The 17,313-nt window shown below is 53.5% G+C and overlaps 1 protein-coding gene across 1 annotated transcript; it reads left to right on the forward strand.

Annotated features, from left to right (window-relative positions):
• Positions 1-1,053: 1,053 nt before the first annotated feature.
• On the forward strand, positions 1,054-15,350 carry MAFK (MAF bZIP transcription factor K). The gene is made up of 3 exons (XM_061992239.1): positions 1,054-1,248; positions 9,231-9,310; positions 10,489-15,350. Exons 2-3 carry the CDS (start codon positions 9,275-9,277, stop codon positions 10,921-10,923), a joined length of 471 nt encoding a protein of 156 aa, XP_061848223.1. The 5' UTR covers positions 1,054-1,248; positions 9,231-9,274; the 3' UTR covers positions 10,924-15,350.
• The last annotated feature ends 1,963 nt before the right edge of the window (positions 15,351-17,313 follow it).

Genomic DNA, 17,313 nt, shown 5'->3' on the forward strand with positions numbered 1-17,313 from the left:
GACATGAAGGAGATCTGCAATCTCAGAGGCACCAGTGATGGCTGAAATCTGCCTCCCAGCCCTGAGGTTATCCCATCCCAGGGTCTGGGACATGTTTTTAGTCTACAAATCTCGGAGTGGTGAAGGCCAACACTGTTGCAGTAAAACCTGGTGGCACCTTCGTGCCATGAGAGCTTTATCCAACCTCTTTATCTCCGTTCTAAAACAATAAGAGAGGGGTTCCCAACAGCAGGGAGGTGCTTCTGCCCAAACTCTGCTTCATCCAGGACTCGCCCTGGACACATAGACCTGTGGGGCTGTGCCAGGTGTGGAGGTCCCTCTGTTTTGCAGCTCACATTGTGTAAAGGGAGCAGTGAAAGACAGGATCTTTCTCACGACCTCAGCTGTGGCCCTTAGAACTGCTCCAACAAGGATATTTGGCCCCGAGGTTGGAAAGCACAAATTGCACAGGGCCGACACAGACTTTGCAATATAAACATGACAAAATCAAAGGGAGCTCAGGTCGACGGAGGCCGTTGGGTTTGGCCAACCACTTGTGTTATCACAGTTCTTTGGTGCATGCTCCCGGGGCTCTGACACACCGCTCGCGCCACTGGGGTCTGGTGGCCAGCAGAGGGGGCGAACTCTTGCCAGAGTTCATGCAGCCTCGTGGACCCCGAGGACCCAAACAGCCCCTTAAGCAGCACCAGGAGCCTCACGGCGCCTACCGCCCCGCGCCACTGCGCCGTGAGGGTGCGAACCCCCGCAGGCACGCCGCGCCCCTCTCCCCCGGGGCTTTTGCCCATCACGCGGGAGCTTCTGGGGAGAGCCTGGCACTGGGGAGCGGGAGGCAGGGCGCGGAACCCGGCGCTGCCCCGCGCGGCCCTCGGCGGCGGCTGGGGGTTGTTGGGGCGGGTCGGTGCCGGCGGCGCCGCCCCCTCCCCGCGCCCTTCCCCATGAATGAACGGCGCGGGCGTGGCCGGGGGCCGGTGACGCGCCGGCGCGGGGGCGGGGCCGCGCGGGGTGACGCGCGGCGTGACGCGCCATGCCGGAAGCGGCGGGGGCGCTGGTTGGTCGGCGGCGCGGCGGGGGGGAGGGGGCCGCCCCGCGCTTGTTGTTGTCCGCGGGACTCGCTGGCACAGAGGGAGGGAGGGAGCCGCGCAGCGCCCCCGCCGCCACCGCCGCCGCCCCTCATCGCCCTCCCTCATCGCCCTCCCGCTGCCGCCGCCCTCGCCACGGGCGCGCGCGCGCGCTCCCGCCGGCACGCAGGTGAGGAGCCGCTGGGGCACGGCGGGGCGGGGGCGGAGTGGGGGTTTGGGTATTGGAGCTGCCGGGGGGCGGCCGCCCGCTGCCACCGGCTGAGGGTTGCGGGGGCGCGGGGGGGGGGGTTGCGTGCGGCGCAGTCCGGTCCGGCTCGGTCCGGTTAGGCGCGGGCGGGCGGGGCGGTTGAGGTAAAAGTGCTGAGTCACCAGCGCGCCGGGCACGTGGTGCCGCCGCCCCTCGCACCGGGCCGGGCCGAGCCGGGCCGGGCGGCGCGCACGTGGGCCCCGGCGTCGAGGGTCGGCCGCCCCGCCCTGGGGACAGAACGTGGGACAGCGCCTGGAGAGCCGCCGTGGGGCGAGAACGCAGCCGGACCCGCGGTCACACCTTCCCCGCCACCTCACACCCAGCGCGGCGCCGCCGCCGCTCCTTAACCGCCCCCCGGGACGGGGCCGGCGGCTCCCCCCGCACCCCCGAGGCCACGGGGCTCGGGGTCCCCTCGGGAGGGGCTGGCGGGTTTGCGCCTGGGCGATGCTGCCAGCTCTCTTGTTATTTTTATTTTTTGCCCCCGAGGATGAGCGCGCAGCCTGCCTCTGCCTTTGAATGGTTCTTAAAATACATGTGAGGAAACCTGTTGTGACGCCGCGCTCTCCGATATCTAAAAATAGCTGCTTTTGTAGTACGGAGGGAGCCGGGCGCAGGCGGCGGCGGGCAGCGTGGCAGCGGCGTGCGGCGATGCCCAGGCGTGGCGGCGGCCGCGGAGAGCCGCGCTCCACACCGCCTTATCAAGCAGGAGCAGGCGCCGGTGGCAAACGCCGACCGGGCTCCGAGCTCGCCTGCGGATGGGCTGAAGGGTCAGGGCTGAGACAGGGAGCGGGGTCTTATCTCGCCCAGGCATGCCTTCTTTTTGGGTCAGAAGAGTGAGGTGTGTGGTGTGTTCAGGCTGCTCCTGGAGCTGGTGGGAGCAAAGTGTGTGCAGAGGGGAAACTCTGAAAAGAGGGTGCTGCGGCGGCCCGTGGGAGGAAAGGGGCCGGTGACATTGTGGGAGCGGGTGCTGCCGCGTGACTGTCTGGTGGGCACAGGACAGTTGGGAGATTTAGTCAGAAACGGGGTGGGTGGGGGAACCTCTTTGACCTCCCAGTGAAGGCAGCCGTATAAGCTGAGGAAACATTCGGGCCACGAGGGAGGAGAACTGGGATCTCCAAACTCTCACAGTGTGCAGGAGTCCGTTTGAGAGAGACCTCCTTCATCTTCCTCTTCCTCTGGCTTGAGAGCCCGCTCCCCTCCCTCGCGGGCTGCTCAGTGGAGAATTTGTTTTACAGATACTGTCGAAAGCAGGCCATGAGGTCTCAAATTAGGAACGGGCCCCCTTTGGGCAAAGTTGTTACAGAAAAGGGAAAGGCCTTCATTTTCACTTTCACCTGGCCACCCCCTCCTTCCCAGCACAGTCATAAAGCTGAGTTGGGACTGTGGGAGGGTGGGGGGAGCTGGTAAGAGGAAAGTGTTTCCCCAGAAAGCTGCAAGCCTTTTTCTTGGACTTTCAGCCTTTATAAGCCCATCTGTTGAGGGGTGCAGCCCTGCACCCCAGCCTGGCACAATACGCTGTGGTGTGCTTGTCTCTTACAGATGAATTTACCTTGTGCTTTTTCTGACTGACGAAACGAGCGCGCGTTCCTCCGCTTTTCCCTCGCTCCTTCCGTGTGTGTTCACTGTGTTGCCCGTGAGGCGAAGCCTTCCTCCTGCAGTCACTTCCTAGAGGTGATGGACGCCGCGGTTGCCCAATGGCAGTGCGCAAGGCTGCACGGCACTCGAGTTAACTCTGCTCCAGCCCTGGAGGTGCTGGACGTCGGGCCGGCAGCAGCGGCGGGGACGATTACTGCAAGATCAGGGCGTGTGGTGACTCTCGCCCTGCCCGCTTCTGCAGGCTCTGAGCTTGTCAGGGCTTTGCACCTGAGATGTGTTAAGTGTTCCTGGCTGTGTTACACCAGGCTCCTACTCTGCTGTTGGAGTGTTTCTTAGCTTTTGTGTTTTACTTGCCTGTCAAGGACAGTGTGCTTTGTCATGTTTTATTTCATTTCTGTGCCATCGCCCGTCTCGGCAATCTGTTGCGGCAAGGAGTTCAGTACTGCCATGTGCCTCCCGAAAGGGAAAAATACAGATTAGCTCGATACACTCGTATTTCCGTCAACATTGGAAGATGATTAACGGCGTGGAATGCGCTGCAGAACTTGGTACTGGGAATCTCTAGCTGTGCGAGATGTTTGGGAAGCGAGGAAAGGACAGCTGGGAGCGCTGGCCCCTGCTGCACTCAGGGTTTGTGGGATAACTTCACTTGCTGATCATTTCTGTAAACATCCAGCTGTGAAATACTTGAGCGGTGCTAGCACTTGCAGTTATCAGGAAGTTTCAGGCTCAGCACCCTGTAGAGATGAGTGGGCACTTTCCACTTGTGTCTGATCTATTGTTTCAGGCCATTATCAAACTCTGGCAGAGAGCTTTCCAGCCATGAAGGAAACACAAGTGATGCAGCGCTCTATGACCACCAACATAAGAACCGGGTGGGGAAAGGCCGTAATGAGAGCGATTACACTGGTACTGATCTCCGGAGCAGAGGGACGGGTTGTGTGGTGAATTTCAGTGCTTTGCAGTACTGCAGCAACCCAAAGAGTGATGCCGACGTGTGCCGTTGTTAGTGGTCAGTGAAGAGGTCTGATTCAGTGACTGACGTGGGGTCAGGAGCAGTCAAGTTAGGAAATCCAGCTCTGCCCCAGGATGTGGCTGTCTGTCCGAGCAGGTTATTTGTTGCTCGGTGGCTCAGTGTGGCTGTCTGGGAGAGATGCATCTCTGGGCCACTGATGCTGGTGTAGTTCCATCGATGTGTTTGAGTGTGTGATGGAAAAAGCTGTGTGTGTTTGTGGGTACTGGGTCTAGCTGCTGCATACCTTTCCCTTTCAGCCTCTGTGAAGTTCCTGAGGTGAAACACAAGCGTACCCTCCTGGTGCTCCATATCCTCTGCTCCCTAACCACAGGCGCTCTCTGCAGCATCTGACTAGGTTGTTTACCAAACCACTGAAGACTGTCTGATCCGTGTCCAGGCTTCCCCAGAGAGCGCCTCAGAGAGCTGTGTCCTGGCAGCTCTCAAATGTGCTCTGAAGGTTCCTGAATCTCCCCTTTGCTGCTGGATGCTGGTTCCGATCCATAAGGGAAATGGAAAGCTGGCCAGCTGGGCGAGGGCTGAGTGGAGCTCCTCTAGAACAGTAAACAGTGACTCACCCCCTCCTTGTGTCTTCTCTCTCTTCATGTCAAATATATTGCCTCGCATATGCTTCTACTCTCTGATTCACACCATCAGCCCATCCCTCCCGCTCTCATTACAAATGAGTGACAAGCGTCAGTCTGCCTTACAGGATGTGTGAAGATTGTCAGAGCTTTCTGAATGATGGGAAGGGGGATGGTGCTCTGCCTGCCGTGCTGCAATGTGCTGGGAATCTGTGTCGTGCCTCCGAGCAGCACAGGCACGGCGACCAAGATTTAAGCATCTGTACTTCACCTGTCAGCTCAGATGTTCTGCTTGGTAGACACACGGCTTTGGCTAGTGCTCTGGAGCTGGGAATAACTTGTGGGTAAACGAGACGTTTAACTAAACCAGCTGCCTGGGTATCAGATCGCAGTGTTTGTGAGTGCGCAGAGCATGCCCTGCGTAACCGGGTGCTGAATTGAGACTTGATGGCGGAGATCCCCATCGCTGCTTGAACCTTACCCCGTGTTCCCGCCCTCTGGAAATTGGCGCTGGCCTGGCTGAAGGTGAGGGTTACGTGTTTTCAGTTTGCTGTACATGTCTGAGGATGGAAGCTAAACACTGACAGGGCTGTCTGCCAGGCACTCGTGTTCTGGCTGAGATTGTCTTTCAGTGTAGAAAGAGTTTTAAAATTCGAGTTCATCCACAGTTGTCAGGTGTTGACAGTGACTTTATAGTAATTCCTTAATGCGTAACATGCTTTAGAAAGCCCTGTAGCGTGGAAAGTCTGAAATCTCATTCTGGCATGTTTTCTTTCTTAATTGCAAGCCTTGTGTGGAAAGCTCTGTCCTCCTTCTGCTCGAGTCAGGCTTTTCTGCCGTCTTCCCCTTTCAAAGCAAAGGAACTGAGGATCTTTAGACGGTCCAAGCAGAGACCGTCAAGCTTGGGATGTCAGCTGGAGACCTCCAGGTTTTGGGGAGGGTGTTGCAAGAGGCATAGGAGTCGTCTGAGAGAGGGAGAGGGAGTTGGCAAGGCTGTCAATGGGTAACTTTATTACAGAATTACAAGGGCTCTTTATGTAACCCACAGTCAAAACACTCGCTTTAAATACAAGCCTGGAGCTGCACTGGAAAAGCCTTTGCCCCTTACAGTTGGTGTATTACTACTTGTCACTTTATTTATGTAGTGTTCAAAGTGTGTCCTGCTGCTTACAGAGCAGAGATGTAATGCAGTCCTTGTTCCAAAAAGCTGAGCTCCTAATTTTAGACCTGATGCAGCAAACGCAATTAAGAAAAGAAGGGCAGGAAGAGGGTAAAGACTAAAAGGGTTCTAGTAATCAAATGGCAAGCAGAGTCTCGGAAGAGCCCCGTGCAGGGCATTTAGGGAATGCTGCTGGCTATCGCATGTTTGCAGAGCAGTGTCAGTTCTGTTGTGGGGTTTTGCTTCCTAACTGTGGGAGATGCCACACTGATTTTAGTTGTTTGTTCGTAGCTGAGTAATCCCAAGTAGTCCTGATGGGGAAGGATTTTGTAGGTGATGAGATAGAGATGGAGCCTGAAGTCCTGGAGGACTGTTGGTGAGGGTTGTGAACGTTGTTGTATTGGTTTTGAAGAAGAGCCTGAACTACACTTGTGGATTCACCTAGTGTAGAGATAAGACTCGCCCCGGTGCTTGAGCCTGTCTGAGTGTTTCTACTCCAAATCCCGCCTTTAGGGTTGGCACAGACCCCCATCTCCCCTTGTCATTCAAAGAGGGCCTGGCATCACGATTCCTGGTGGTGCCCTGAACTTCCTTGCTCATCTGAGTGCCAGCAACAGCTCTGGTCCATCTTACCTGGATGCTCCTAGCCCGCCACAGGGAGATACTGGCCCATCTGGGGTACATGGATGTGCAGGGCTACAACAGGCAGGCAGCGTGGGACCCTGCACTGATCATGGAGGCATCTATGCTCTCAGCTGAGGGGTGTGCAGGGTGAGGGGACATGGAGCAACAGGTGAGCAGGAGGGGTTTCATCAGGTGGAGCCAGAGCATGGCTGGGGGTGGTGGGTGAGCCAGTCTGCTGACCCCCAAGGGAGGCAGCCTCAGCCCTCAGCTCTTGTTTGCCACGATGTTTTACATTTCTTTCCATCTCTGCGCAGCCAAGCGGCCCTGTTCAGTTTTTCCATCGGCTGGCGCAGAAAGCACTTTGAAGGCGCGCTGGGTGAGGATCAAAAGCCTTTTCTGTGTAATCGGTGGGTGTGACGGGTCTGTCGTCGGCCTCCCCCTCCTTTTTGCCTTTCCTTTTCCGGTTTTCGCAGCGCGGCGTGCAGCCAGCGGGACGGCAGCGTGCCCCTTTCCTTGTAGGGATGGGGGCGGCAAGGAAGGGGGGGATGCCGAGGGAAGGAAGAGTTTCTGATGCTGTGGGAATGTGAGCGCTCAAAACTCTGTAAACAGCTGGTGACTCACTGCATAACTATGGCACCAACTGCCTGCGCGGCCCGCGGGCTGCGCGTCTGCAGGGAGGGGGCTGCCGGCCTTTTGCTTTACACACTGGCAGCGCCTCTGCTCTCCTGAACTCCCCGGGACCATTTGGCTGAGACCAAGAGCTTTTTCCTTCCTCCTCCATGCAGGCACCTGTGTCTGTGCCTCCAGCCCGGAGGTAGGGATGGGTGGTGAGCGGCTGGCGTGGAGGGGAAGCGATGGACGGTGAAGGGGCAGCACGGGGCTCTGAAGAGGTGCTGTGCTGGCAGGAGATGCTGCCTGCCTGCCGTCAGCCCTCATGCTGAACACACGGTGTGGCAGTGGCTGGAGGTCAGACACATCCCTGTCCTTCAGAGAGGGCTGGCAGGGGCTAGGACTTGCCACCCTGCCCCGTGCTCAGCCTGCTCCGGTGGCCCCAGTGAGGCAGAGGCTGCTGGAGATGTGCCCAGGGTGGGGTTTGGTGCGAGAGGAGAGGAGGGAAGTACTCAGTGATGCTCTAGAAAAGGCAGCACACACCAGTTGCTGTAAGTGGTCCATTCATCACGGAGCATCTTGGCTTGTGTGCTGTGCGGCTGTCCTTGTCCCTCCTCCAGACAGAGAGCTGTGCTGTCTCAAGCTTAAAAATAGAGGAGATGCCTAAATACACTCCCTAATATCTAGGATAGTATCTCGCAGCTTTGCGCTTGGGGGATTTTGTATTCTTTTATTTTTTTTCTGTCCCCCCTGCTCTACATCTTGATCTTTACGTAAGTCGTGTGATGATGAGGTGTCTCAACTGATGAAATTCAAGTGACAGCAGTGCAGGCTGAGCCAGCACCTTCACCCACGCTGGTCCCCACACCCCACCTTTGCACCCCCCTCCTCAAATCCTGCCACCCCCCATTACAGATATGAATGAGTTTGTTTACTCTCCAACGACCTCGTGATGTCTTTGCACAGACATGACCTGAAGTCATTATTGCTTTTGGGCTTCTCTGTTTCCATGGTGACTGTCTCCGGGTTGGCTACTTTCCCAAGGTCACCATGGCAACTATCAGAAGGGAATCATGCTTGGGATGCTTTGGCTGGATTTTTCATGAATGATTAGGATGTGTGACACGATGCAGACGTGGAAATGGGGAGGGTTTGGGCTGGGCTGGAGCAGTGGTGGGGAGGAAGAGAGGGAGCCAGGACTCCCGCCAGCTGGGCTGCGCTCTGCGGTGCTGCTGGGCGTGCAGCCCTCGAAGCCACCGCGCCGGGGGGCTGGAGGGGCCAGCGCCTATCACCCTCCCTGCTGGGGCAGCCTTGGCTGAGGCGGTGATGGTGGTACGGCTGCGCTCGCCTCTCTGGCGGTAGGTACCTGTCGGAGCTGCTGCTGTTGCTGCGGGATGACGGGTGGGTGCAGGCAGGTGGATCTTTCTGCAGGGCGTCGCTGGCGGGGGTGCAACTGCCAGCTAAGGTGAGAGTGAAGGACGGCATCTCGGCAGGGGATGGTCTCTCTGTCAGTGGACATGCCTGCACGTCACCAGAAATATCAGGCACGTCAACTCTCGCAGCCTGGGGCCGAGAGGATTGAGAAGGAACAGTCTCAGTGCATTGGGAGAGGCAAACTCCTGCCTTGCTTTGTTATTGGCGAGGGGTGGAGAGGGGGCTTTTGTTTCTGTTGTTTGGATTTTCTGGTAGCGTCTCCTTTGGGTGGGGACCGTGCTGAAAGCAGGTTACCAACCAGACAGCTTCTTTCTGGGTTGCTGATTCAATTTGGAGCCGGGTTAATAATAATCGAAATAAGAATGCAGGGAGTTGTTGTCTTGTGGCTTTTCAGTGCCTTTTATGAGCAGAGGTAACTCTTAATTCAGTCCCTAATAGGCCACTGGGAGCGTCTGGGATTCCTCCACAGGGAGGTGAGCGAGTGACTGAGCCTGGGAGGCCACGCTCTGCCCTCCCCTTGGGAAGGGGTGGCAAGCTGTAAGGCAATGTGTGGTGGGCAGTGAAGCTGTGCTTCAGATGGAACAGGTGTCCTTTCCCCACTCCCTGCTCTGTCTTCCCTGCTTAATCTTAGTGTAGTTAATAGCAAAATAGGAGGTCTTTAGCATTAAAAAAAAAAAACAGTGCATTTTTTAACACTCTTGTCCTTCTTGTATCTGAATGGGGTAAACTGACCCTTGAATCCATCCTGGTGTTTTAAACAACTGTGTGGTTATTCCCTTTAATGGCGGCTGAGTTGGGGGTTTGGACTGTGCGTTGGCTTCTTCTTCCTACCTTGACCTCTGAAATTACTGTAACCTGAAAAAAAAATCTTGTTTTGTTTTTCCAGTTGCAATTTCTGAGCAGTTTTGTCCGGAAGACTGTGCTCAGGTTATGACGACTAATCCCAAACCGAACAAGGCGTTAAAGGTAGGGAAGGGGGCTGAGGGGCAATGCTGGATGGTGGGGAGGCTCTCACAGAACCAAGCTCTGTGTGACATTGGTCATACACTGCTGTTCCTCATTCTGGGAGACTGATACAAATGACTGCTGATACAATTTCACGCTATCTACAGGAAAGGTTTAAGGTAGAAGAGTGCCGGCAGTGCCCGGAAAGAAGTCTAAAGTCTCTGAGATGGTGTGAGAGCCGATGTATCCTGACTGCTATCCAAGAGACTTTTGACTATAGCAGGGATTGGCAGTGTCCTGAAACCAGTGTTCCCAGGCCTGTCAGTGAAGGAGCTCTGCTCTCAGGACTGGGAGGCACTGGGGAAAGGATGTGTTCTGCCGGTGTTCCTCAGGTCCAGGAGACAGTAAATGTTTCGGACATACTGGTTGGGTGGTGATTTGTGCATGGATTGTGGATGCCACCATTTCTTTCCAGTCTCTTAGCTTGTCATTCCAGGTGCAGTCTCTAAAGAGACAAAAGGGTGACGTCTCAAAGGTTCTGGAGTCGATGATCTTAAAGGTCCTTTCCACCCTAAATGTTTCTATGATTCTGAAAGTAATTGTGGCAGAAAACCTGCTTGAGAAAAAGCCCCAAGGCCTTGGTGTCTTTCTCATGTAACTTCAGAGTCTGGCCTGTGCTACATGAAACAGGTTGCGGTCCTGGAAGCCAAGCAGTGTTGATTTGGGTCACTAGTTGGATGAGCAATCTTCAGTGAAAAGCCACAAAATGCTGAATTAAACGTCATATAAAAATGGTTATTCTGCTTTTGAGATGCTGCACTGATGTCCCAGCATAATGCCGGGAAAAGGTGTCATCTCTAGTGTTCAGTATGAATTCGAGGTCCTAACAAAGAAACACAAAGGACTGCAGTCTGCTTTAATCTCCTTAAAAATCTCACTGGTGTTGATGCTGGATGTGTAAGGCACACTGCTTTCCCTGACTTCAGAGGGTCACTCGTACCCACACAACAGCAGTGTTCAGACCCTCGCCATGTTTTACCCAGCTGTTGTAGTGGAGCATGTGCTCTCTGGGGTGTGTTGAGGGTGTTTTCCAGACAGAGGTGTTGCGTTACTGAGGGATGGCCCTTCTCTCTTCGCTGCCCAGAACATCCTATTTGCGTAGGGTTGCTGCTACCCCTTGTTGCTGTTGGTATTTGCAGGTAAAGGAGGAGTCAGGAGAGAATGCCCCAGTGCTGAGTGATGACGAACTCGTGTCAATGTCCGTACGGGAGCTGAACCAGCACCTGAGGGGTCTCACCAAAGAGGAGGTCATCCGTCTGAAGCAGCGGCGGCGCACGCTGAAGAACCGGGGCTACGCCGCCAGCTGCCGCATCAAGCGCGTGACGCAGAAAGAAGAGCTGGAGAGGCAGCGGGTCGAGCTGCAGCAAGAGGTGGAGAAGCTGGCCAGGGAAAACAGCAGCATGAAGCTTGAGCTGGACGCCTTGCGCTCCAAGTACGAAGCACTCCAGACCTTTGCTCGTACTGTGGCGCGAGGGCCTATTACCCCAACCAAAGTTGCCACCACCAGTGTCATCACCATTGTGAAATCAGCCGAAATCTCATCCAGTTCTGTGCCGTTTTCAGCAGCTTCCTAGTGCCCTCAGTGTGGGGAACTAGCAGCCTTTCAGTGGGGAGGGGAAAAGGCTCTCACGTGTTGTTCCGGAGTCCTTGGTCTCGTCAAGAATTGGCCTTTTAACAATTCTGTTCCAAAAGTGCAAAACGTAGAAAAGAAAAAAACCACACCAAACCTACAAAGGGAACTTAACTGGCTGCTTCTACCTGGACTCGGTGGCTCCATCAACCCCTCATGTCCAGGATTTGAGCTCTGTATGCAGTACAAATCTCGAGATCTGCTTCCTCCTCCCCCCTGCCTCACCAAACTCCTCTCGGCTGTGAGCAGCTTTCCAGCTGGGAGAAGATACCTGAGGAGCCTCCGGAGCCTTCACAAATGATGCTCAAGAGCCAGGAAACAGATGGACCGTAGAAATCATGTGAGATGAATGTATGGAAAAACAAGTTTCCCTTAGTGGCATCGTACTCCCTGTAAGAAGGGTCTCCCCTACCTTTCCCGCTTCCATCTGATCTTATGAGAGCAGGGAATAGAGGCTTTTTTGGGTGAGATTTCGTCCTGCTGTGAGTGGATGGGAGCGGGAGGATGATGGAGACTAATGCTTGGGTCTGACCACACCCGTTACAAATAACCTTTTCTTTTCAATCCATGCTGTTAAAATATGGGAAAATACATATTTTACATATTTTAATATGCCCCATTACCTGTGTGGCCTATAGAAACTACACTGCAGCCTCCTTTATTCCAAGCCCGAGTTTCCTGACCGCTCCTTCCCTAAGGTGTGCCTGTGAATTTGGGTATATTTATGCAGTTTATTTCTTCCAGATGATCCACAGTCTTGAAGTAGTGGCTTTTGGTTATTTTGATTGTTTTTTTTCTGGATTCCCTGAAGCTTAAGGGAAGGAGGCAAAGTAAATGCTGTGAAGAGCTGTATGATGGGTAGGAGACGGGGAGGTGAGGAGGAAGTTTTACCGAGTGGAGGCAGAACTGGCTGCGAGAAGGTGGGACAGTTCTGCTGGGATCAGCACTATTGGAAGGGGTTTGTGCAGAGTATTGCAGAAAGATGTTTTTAAAGCACTGAAGTGTAACTAGAGGGCAATAGCGTTCAGGTGGGAGAAGTTACAGTGCCTCCTCTTTGACAAAGCTTTGGTAGGTTAGCAGGGAATGTCCCAGCTGGAAAGCTGGACTCGCCAGTCAATCTTTGGTGACCAGAGAAGGGCTATGAGGAGGTCAGATGGGAGCTGGAAAAGCCTGTTCTACTCGATGGCAAGTCAGGCACTGAAGTTGGGATCCAAAGAGTACAGTGAACAACCCTCAGTTCAGACAACCTGTGTGAATGTGACCCTGAAACTTGACACTGTCCCTTGGGAGTGGATGAATTATCCCAAGAGGCACACAGAGAGCAGGATGGAGAATCGGGGTGCGTGGTAGGGGATGGAAGAATTGGGATGGAGAAGTTGCTTATGTGGCTCTGAGCAGTGGTTTGGGAGAGGGATTTCTGGCTTGGCGAAGGGCAGGAGGTGGGAAGCTGAGAGATTCTGCTGTTGCACAGCAGCACTGAGAAGACAAATGTTTCCAGGTCACTGTAAAAAAAAAAAATAGCTATGTTGGTGTTTGTGTGTTTTGTTGTTGTTTTCTTTTTTCACTTTTGAAGTAGGAAAGAAAAAAGACTGTGAGTTTTGCAGGGCAAGTCAGAGACTTGTGGAACGGACGATGCCTGTTGTCACGCAGGTGAGAAGAGAATGAGATTGCTGAAGTTTAAGATGAGGAGTAGAGCTTAGAGGATTGGGGTTCCAGAGCAGAAAACAAAGATCATGGAGAATTCACAAGTGTCTTGGACTGAAAGAGAATAATCAAGTTGCAAAGGGGACAGTGAACTGGCATCTGACACCCAGTCTTAATTTGTTGTTTGAGGCTTTGTCTTGCCATGAATGGCAGTAAGTTTGTAGAAATTTAGTGAAGCCCTACTTGTCTTTGGAAGAAGTTGTTAGCTTGCTTTTTCTTCTTTTTCACCTTGTCATCGGAGTCTCTGGATTTCCCAGGAGGGTCCTCTGTGAAATAGGTTAATGAAAAGCGAAACCTCAGACTTGGTTCTCGTTCAGTCCTCAACATTGACATCTGTGACCTTACTGAGCCAGAAAGGGTGTAAGTGAAACGCTTGCTGAAGGCTAGTTACCCCTGCCAGATCCACGTGTTATGGAAGGGAGCAGGGAGTTTCCTTCAAGTGATTTTCCAACGTAGAGTTTGGATGACACTTAGCGTTACCTCATTTCTCCTCCACTCCTTCCCTATCTCCAAACAGGCAGATCAATGTCCTGTGTATCAGTACCAGTTATTGACTCCCACAGCAGAAGCTGAGGAAGAGAAAGATGTTACTGTCATTTCCTGGTCCTCTCATGTTCTCCAGCTCACAGACATTGGAAACTTTCCCAGACCTTACAGGTGCCTCCGTGAGCAGGCAAAATGGAGACTCCTGGCACTGTTGGGGCTTTAGATGAAAACTTTAAAAGGCCAGTTGACTTGAAAATGCCCAAATGCTTCCAGTCTTTAAAAAAACAGCTCCAGAGCTCCATAACATTCCTGGCTAGATAGGAACACCCTCCGTCTGCCCCCGACTCCCCTCCAGGGAAGTCAGACCAGGGGGATGGAGGTCGGACTTTGTTCCATGAGGTCTTCTTGCTGTTGGAATGAGTTGAGAAACCTATCTTTACGTGGCACTTCCCTTGTGGCCAACTATTTCTTTCTTTTTTTTTTTTTGTTGTTGTTGTTTTTTCCAGTTCTTGGAAGGGTGCCAAAGGCTTGTCCAAGTGATTGCTAGTTTAGTGCTGGTAGGCACTTCAATCTCTGGTCACTCGATAAAAGAACAAGAGGCCTGGGTGTTGTTAAAGCTGTTGATACCATAGCCATGGTAGGTAATCCATATTGGATATCCATAAGGACCACGTGGAAATATTTAAAGAGAGAGAAATATATATATATAAATATATAATTATATACATTTTATCGTACAGATTTTTCGTAAAAAGAAAAAAAAATAATTTTTTTTCCAAGTTTGATACTGTAAATCTTTATTAAAAGAAATTGCCAGTCCAGGGCTCCCGGGGTGGTGACCTGGAGGGGAATGAAATGTCCTGGCTAAACTTCCACAGAGGGATCAGAATTGCAAGGTAACGTGGAGGGAGGAATGACCCAAAAGCTGTTGACGGCGTTGGAGACGCGGCTCCTCCACCCTCCGCCCGGGAGGGCCTCCAGCTTGGGGCTGTCGCGTTGCATTCCTCTGGGGGTCGGTTTGGTTCGGTTCGGTTTTTGGTTTGTTTTGTTTTTTCTTTTTTTTTTTTTTTTCCCTTCTTTTTGGTGGGTTTTTCTGTTGGTGTTTTGTCTCCGTCCTGCACTTGCAGCCTGACAACCGGAGCGAGCGTGGGGCGGGAGGCCTGGGTGGCCCCGGCAGCAAGGCCCTGCAGCCCAGCTTGTGTCTCTGCTGCAGTACTTGAGATGCCAGGGCTCCCTTCTCTGCCCCTGCTGACTTGTCCCCCTCCCCCTGCCCCGCTGGGGGAGTGGGGGCTCTGGATTTGAGTGCTGGGCTCCTGTCCCCTGGGCCTGGCTTTTCTTTGGTTGCTCCCGATGGCAGTGTGAGGTGGAACCGCGGGCTGGGCGGGAGGCAGGAACCACCAGGAGTGTGGGGCAGGGCCCGGGAGGGCCATCTCTGTTCTTGTCGATGTGTTTTGCTGTGCTCTCCATTGGGAGTTGGGAATCCTTTCCCACCAGGGCAGCTCCAGACCCCTTTGAAGCAAGTCAGCCTCTCAGCTCTTGCCCAACTGTACCGCAGAGTGCAAATGTAGAGCCCCAGGTGACACGATGGGGAGGGGACAGGGTGCTGGTGGGCGAGCAGGCGCGGAGGCAGCGGGGGCCGGGCACGGTGCCACAGGAGCACGCAGCGGTCGGGCCACTGAACAGCTCAGACCCGGGGAGGAAGAGGAGAAGGTGGCATTTCTTTCTCTCTCGAATCATTTAAACTTCATTGTCATGATTGTTTTTATTTTAAAAAATCAAAAAAAAAAAAAACAAAACAGAAACAGAAAACTTTTGTAACGTGGATTTGTTTTCCTTCGTCTGTATTTCAGTCTGCTGGGGTGTTTCCGTAGATGGTGGATACTTGCTTTCATTTTTTTAATGATAGAAGTCTTCTGTTTTAAGTTGTTTTTTATCACCAGCTCATTCTATCCTCTGTGGTTACTCAGTAATTTCATTTCAATATTTATTTTTGTGCTGCTTTTTTATTATAAAATAAATTATTGATATACCAAGCAATGTGGATTCCTGTTTGTAAGGCGAGTAGCCCTGTGTATGTGTCCATTACTTTCTCTTGACAGCCACACCGTAATTTATTGCTGTAAATTTAGCTGCAGTGACTGGTTTTTTTGTACCTTTCCAATAAAGCATTTTCTGGTTTCAGACTTGCCCTGGTCTATGGTCAGCGTTTTGGGGCTTGAGTTGATCTTGAGTGAAGTGTTTGCCTCAGGTTGTTGGCCTGGAGGCAGGCCGGGCCAAGCTGAGCGCAAGGCCTGTGAAGGCTTTTGCAAGCATCTGCCCCAGCCCCATGCAGTGAGATTGCCCCCGGGCCAGCCTTGCTGTGCTCCTTCCTTGGTGTCTGTGGAACAGGCTCAAGGGCCAGCTCTTGTCTGAGCTGCTGGTGCAGTAGATCCTGTACTCAGACAGTGTATCTGTTCTAACCCAGCCTGCGCTGTTTTGTGTCATCAGTGTTCATTGGCGGTGGCAGGGGCAGGGACCGCTGCCTCAGCAGGCACCTGCCATGGTGATGCAGAGCTGGCTGCACCAGGCCATGCTTGGCTTGGAGACCTCATGCTGAGACAGTGCTGGAGACAGACCCTCACTTCTCCTTTGAGTTGTAAAGTGTCCCTTCACGGCTTTCCTCTGCGACTGCCTGTGCATAAACTGCTTTACCCCCTTACATCAATATTTCATCTTTCTCTTATTCCCTGTTTAGCCTTCAAAGAGGTGCTACCTTATGTCAGTGAGCTCCTTGGGCCCATATTAGCTTTGATCCCCCGTTCCAAATGGTCAATTTTCTTTAGGGGACAGCTGAAGGAGGAAAACACTTGGCCTGTGCCAGGTTGAGGCAATAGGTTGGAGGTAGATGGGTGCGTTGGCCTGAGTTGGAATTAGAGGCTGGGCCAAGGGTCCAGAAGGACTGAAGAAGGCTTTGTGTGTCAGCAGGTAATGGATGGTCATTAGGTGCCGGAGGTGAGGACAGGCAGGGTTGGCTGAGCAGGATGTGACTGAAGCTGAGGACGGGAGATTGCAGTCAATGTGCTGAGCAAGAAAATAATCATCAGCTGCTTCGGCTCCTGTCTGGAGAGATGGCAGCAAAGAGCTGGTGACAGTGGAGAGGAGAAGTGAGGGAGGTGGGCCAGTCTATCGGGGATAGAAGAGGAGCATTAGTTTGGGAGAAAAAGGGCAGCGGGAGTCTGCCAGGTGGAGGCTCAGCAGTGAGAGGAAACAACTTTCACCAGGTGTAGGGGAGAAGAAAGTCCTAGAGCTGGCGAGAGAAGAGTCTCTGGGACCAGGGCTGCAAAAGCACAAATCCTGCTCTCCAGTGCAGATCTGGCAGTCTGCTGCCTGTCAGCAGCTGGGCCCAGGGGCTCACTGATAAGTGCTAGCAGCTGAATAAAGTGTGTCAGCCTCTGGATGCTGTGAGACAAGCAGCCATGTGCGAGAGCGCCCACGGTGCTGTGGTGCTGGCGGTCACCTTCTTGCCCCTCCCTCATTGCAAGCGTGGCAGGCCCTGGTGCTGGCGGGTGTGAGGGCAGGCTGCCTTCCCCACATGAGCAGCTCCTAAACCTGCCTGACCCAAACCCAAAAAAGCACCAGGAGAACAGCCATCCACAGCTCACCCTTGTCCTTGGGGAAAGCTTGAGGACGAATGACAACTTGAAATCAAATCTGCCGACCCTCTGAGCCTGCTGCTGGCAGAGAGAAAAGCCTTTTCCTCCCAGGCTGGCTGCTGGCTTGGCTCCAGGCACAGCTTGGCTCCTGGGTAGGTCACCCATGTGCTCACTGCCAGCTCTCCCTGTGTCCTTGGTGGAGAGGTGGAAGAGACACGTTAGCAGAGGAGCACAGGGCCATATCTGCGGTGAAGCACCTTCAGCCTGTAACATAGTTGGTATTTCTGTTCTCTAGGGATGCATTTTGACAGTGTAATGGTTTAAGGACCGTGACTGTGCCCAGCCTGAGCTGTGAGCAGCTGCCTTTCTCCAAGAAAAAGGACAACCAGGAGGCCAAGCCCGTGGCTGCTGGAGTGGGGAGCATTGCCTGCTGTTGCAGGGCACAGCAGCCAGCTGGTGTCCAGCCCCGCACGGCTCCTTCAGGCTGGTATCACACTGTTGACTTGGATGAG

Source organism: Colius striatus, chromosome 3 (assembly GCF_028858725.1).
Source record: "Colius striatus isolate bColStr4 chromosome 3, bColStr4.1.hap1, whole genome shotgun sequence".
Taxonomy (NCBI): domain Eukaryota; kingdom Metazoa; phylum Chordata; class Aves; order Coliiformes; family Coliidae; genus Colius; species Colius striatus.

What these genes read in the sequence shown, in the direction of transcription:
- MAFK (XM_061992239.1), top strand. Translation starts at nt 9,275, where the DNA reads ATGACGACTAATCCCAAACCGAACAAGGCGTTAAAG. An exon ending in AACCGAACAAGGCGTTAAAG is followed by an intron (nt 9,311 to 10,488) that starts GTAGGGAAGGGG and finishes TGGTATTTGCAG; the next exon opens with GTAAAGGAGGAGTCAGGAGA.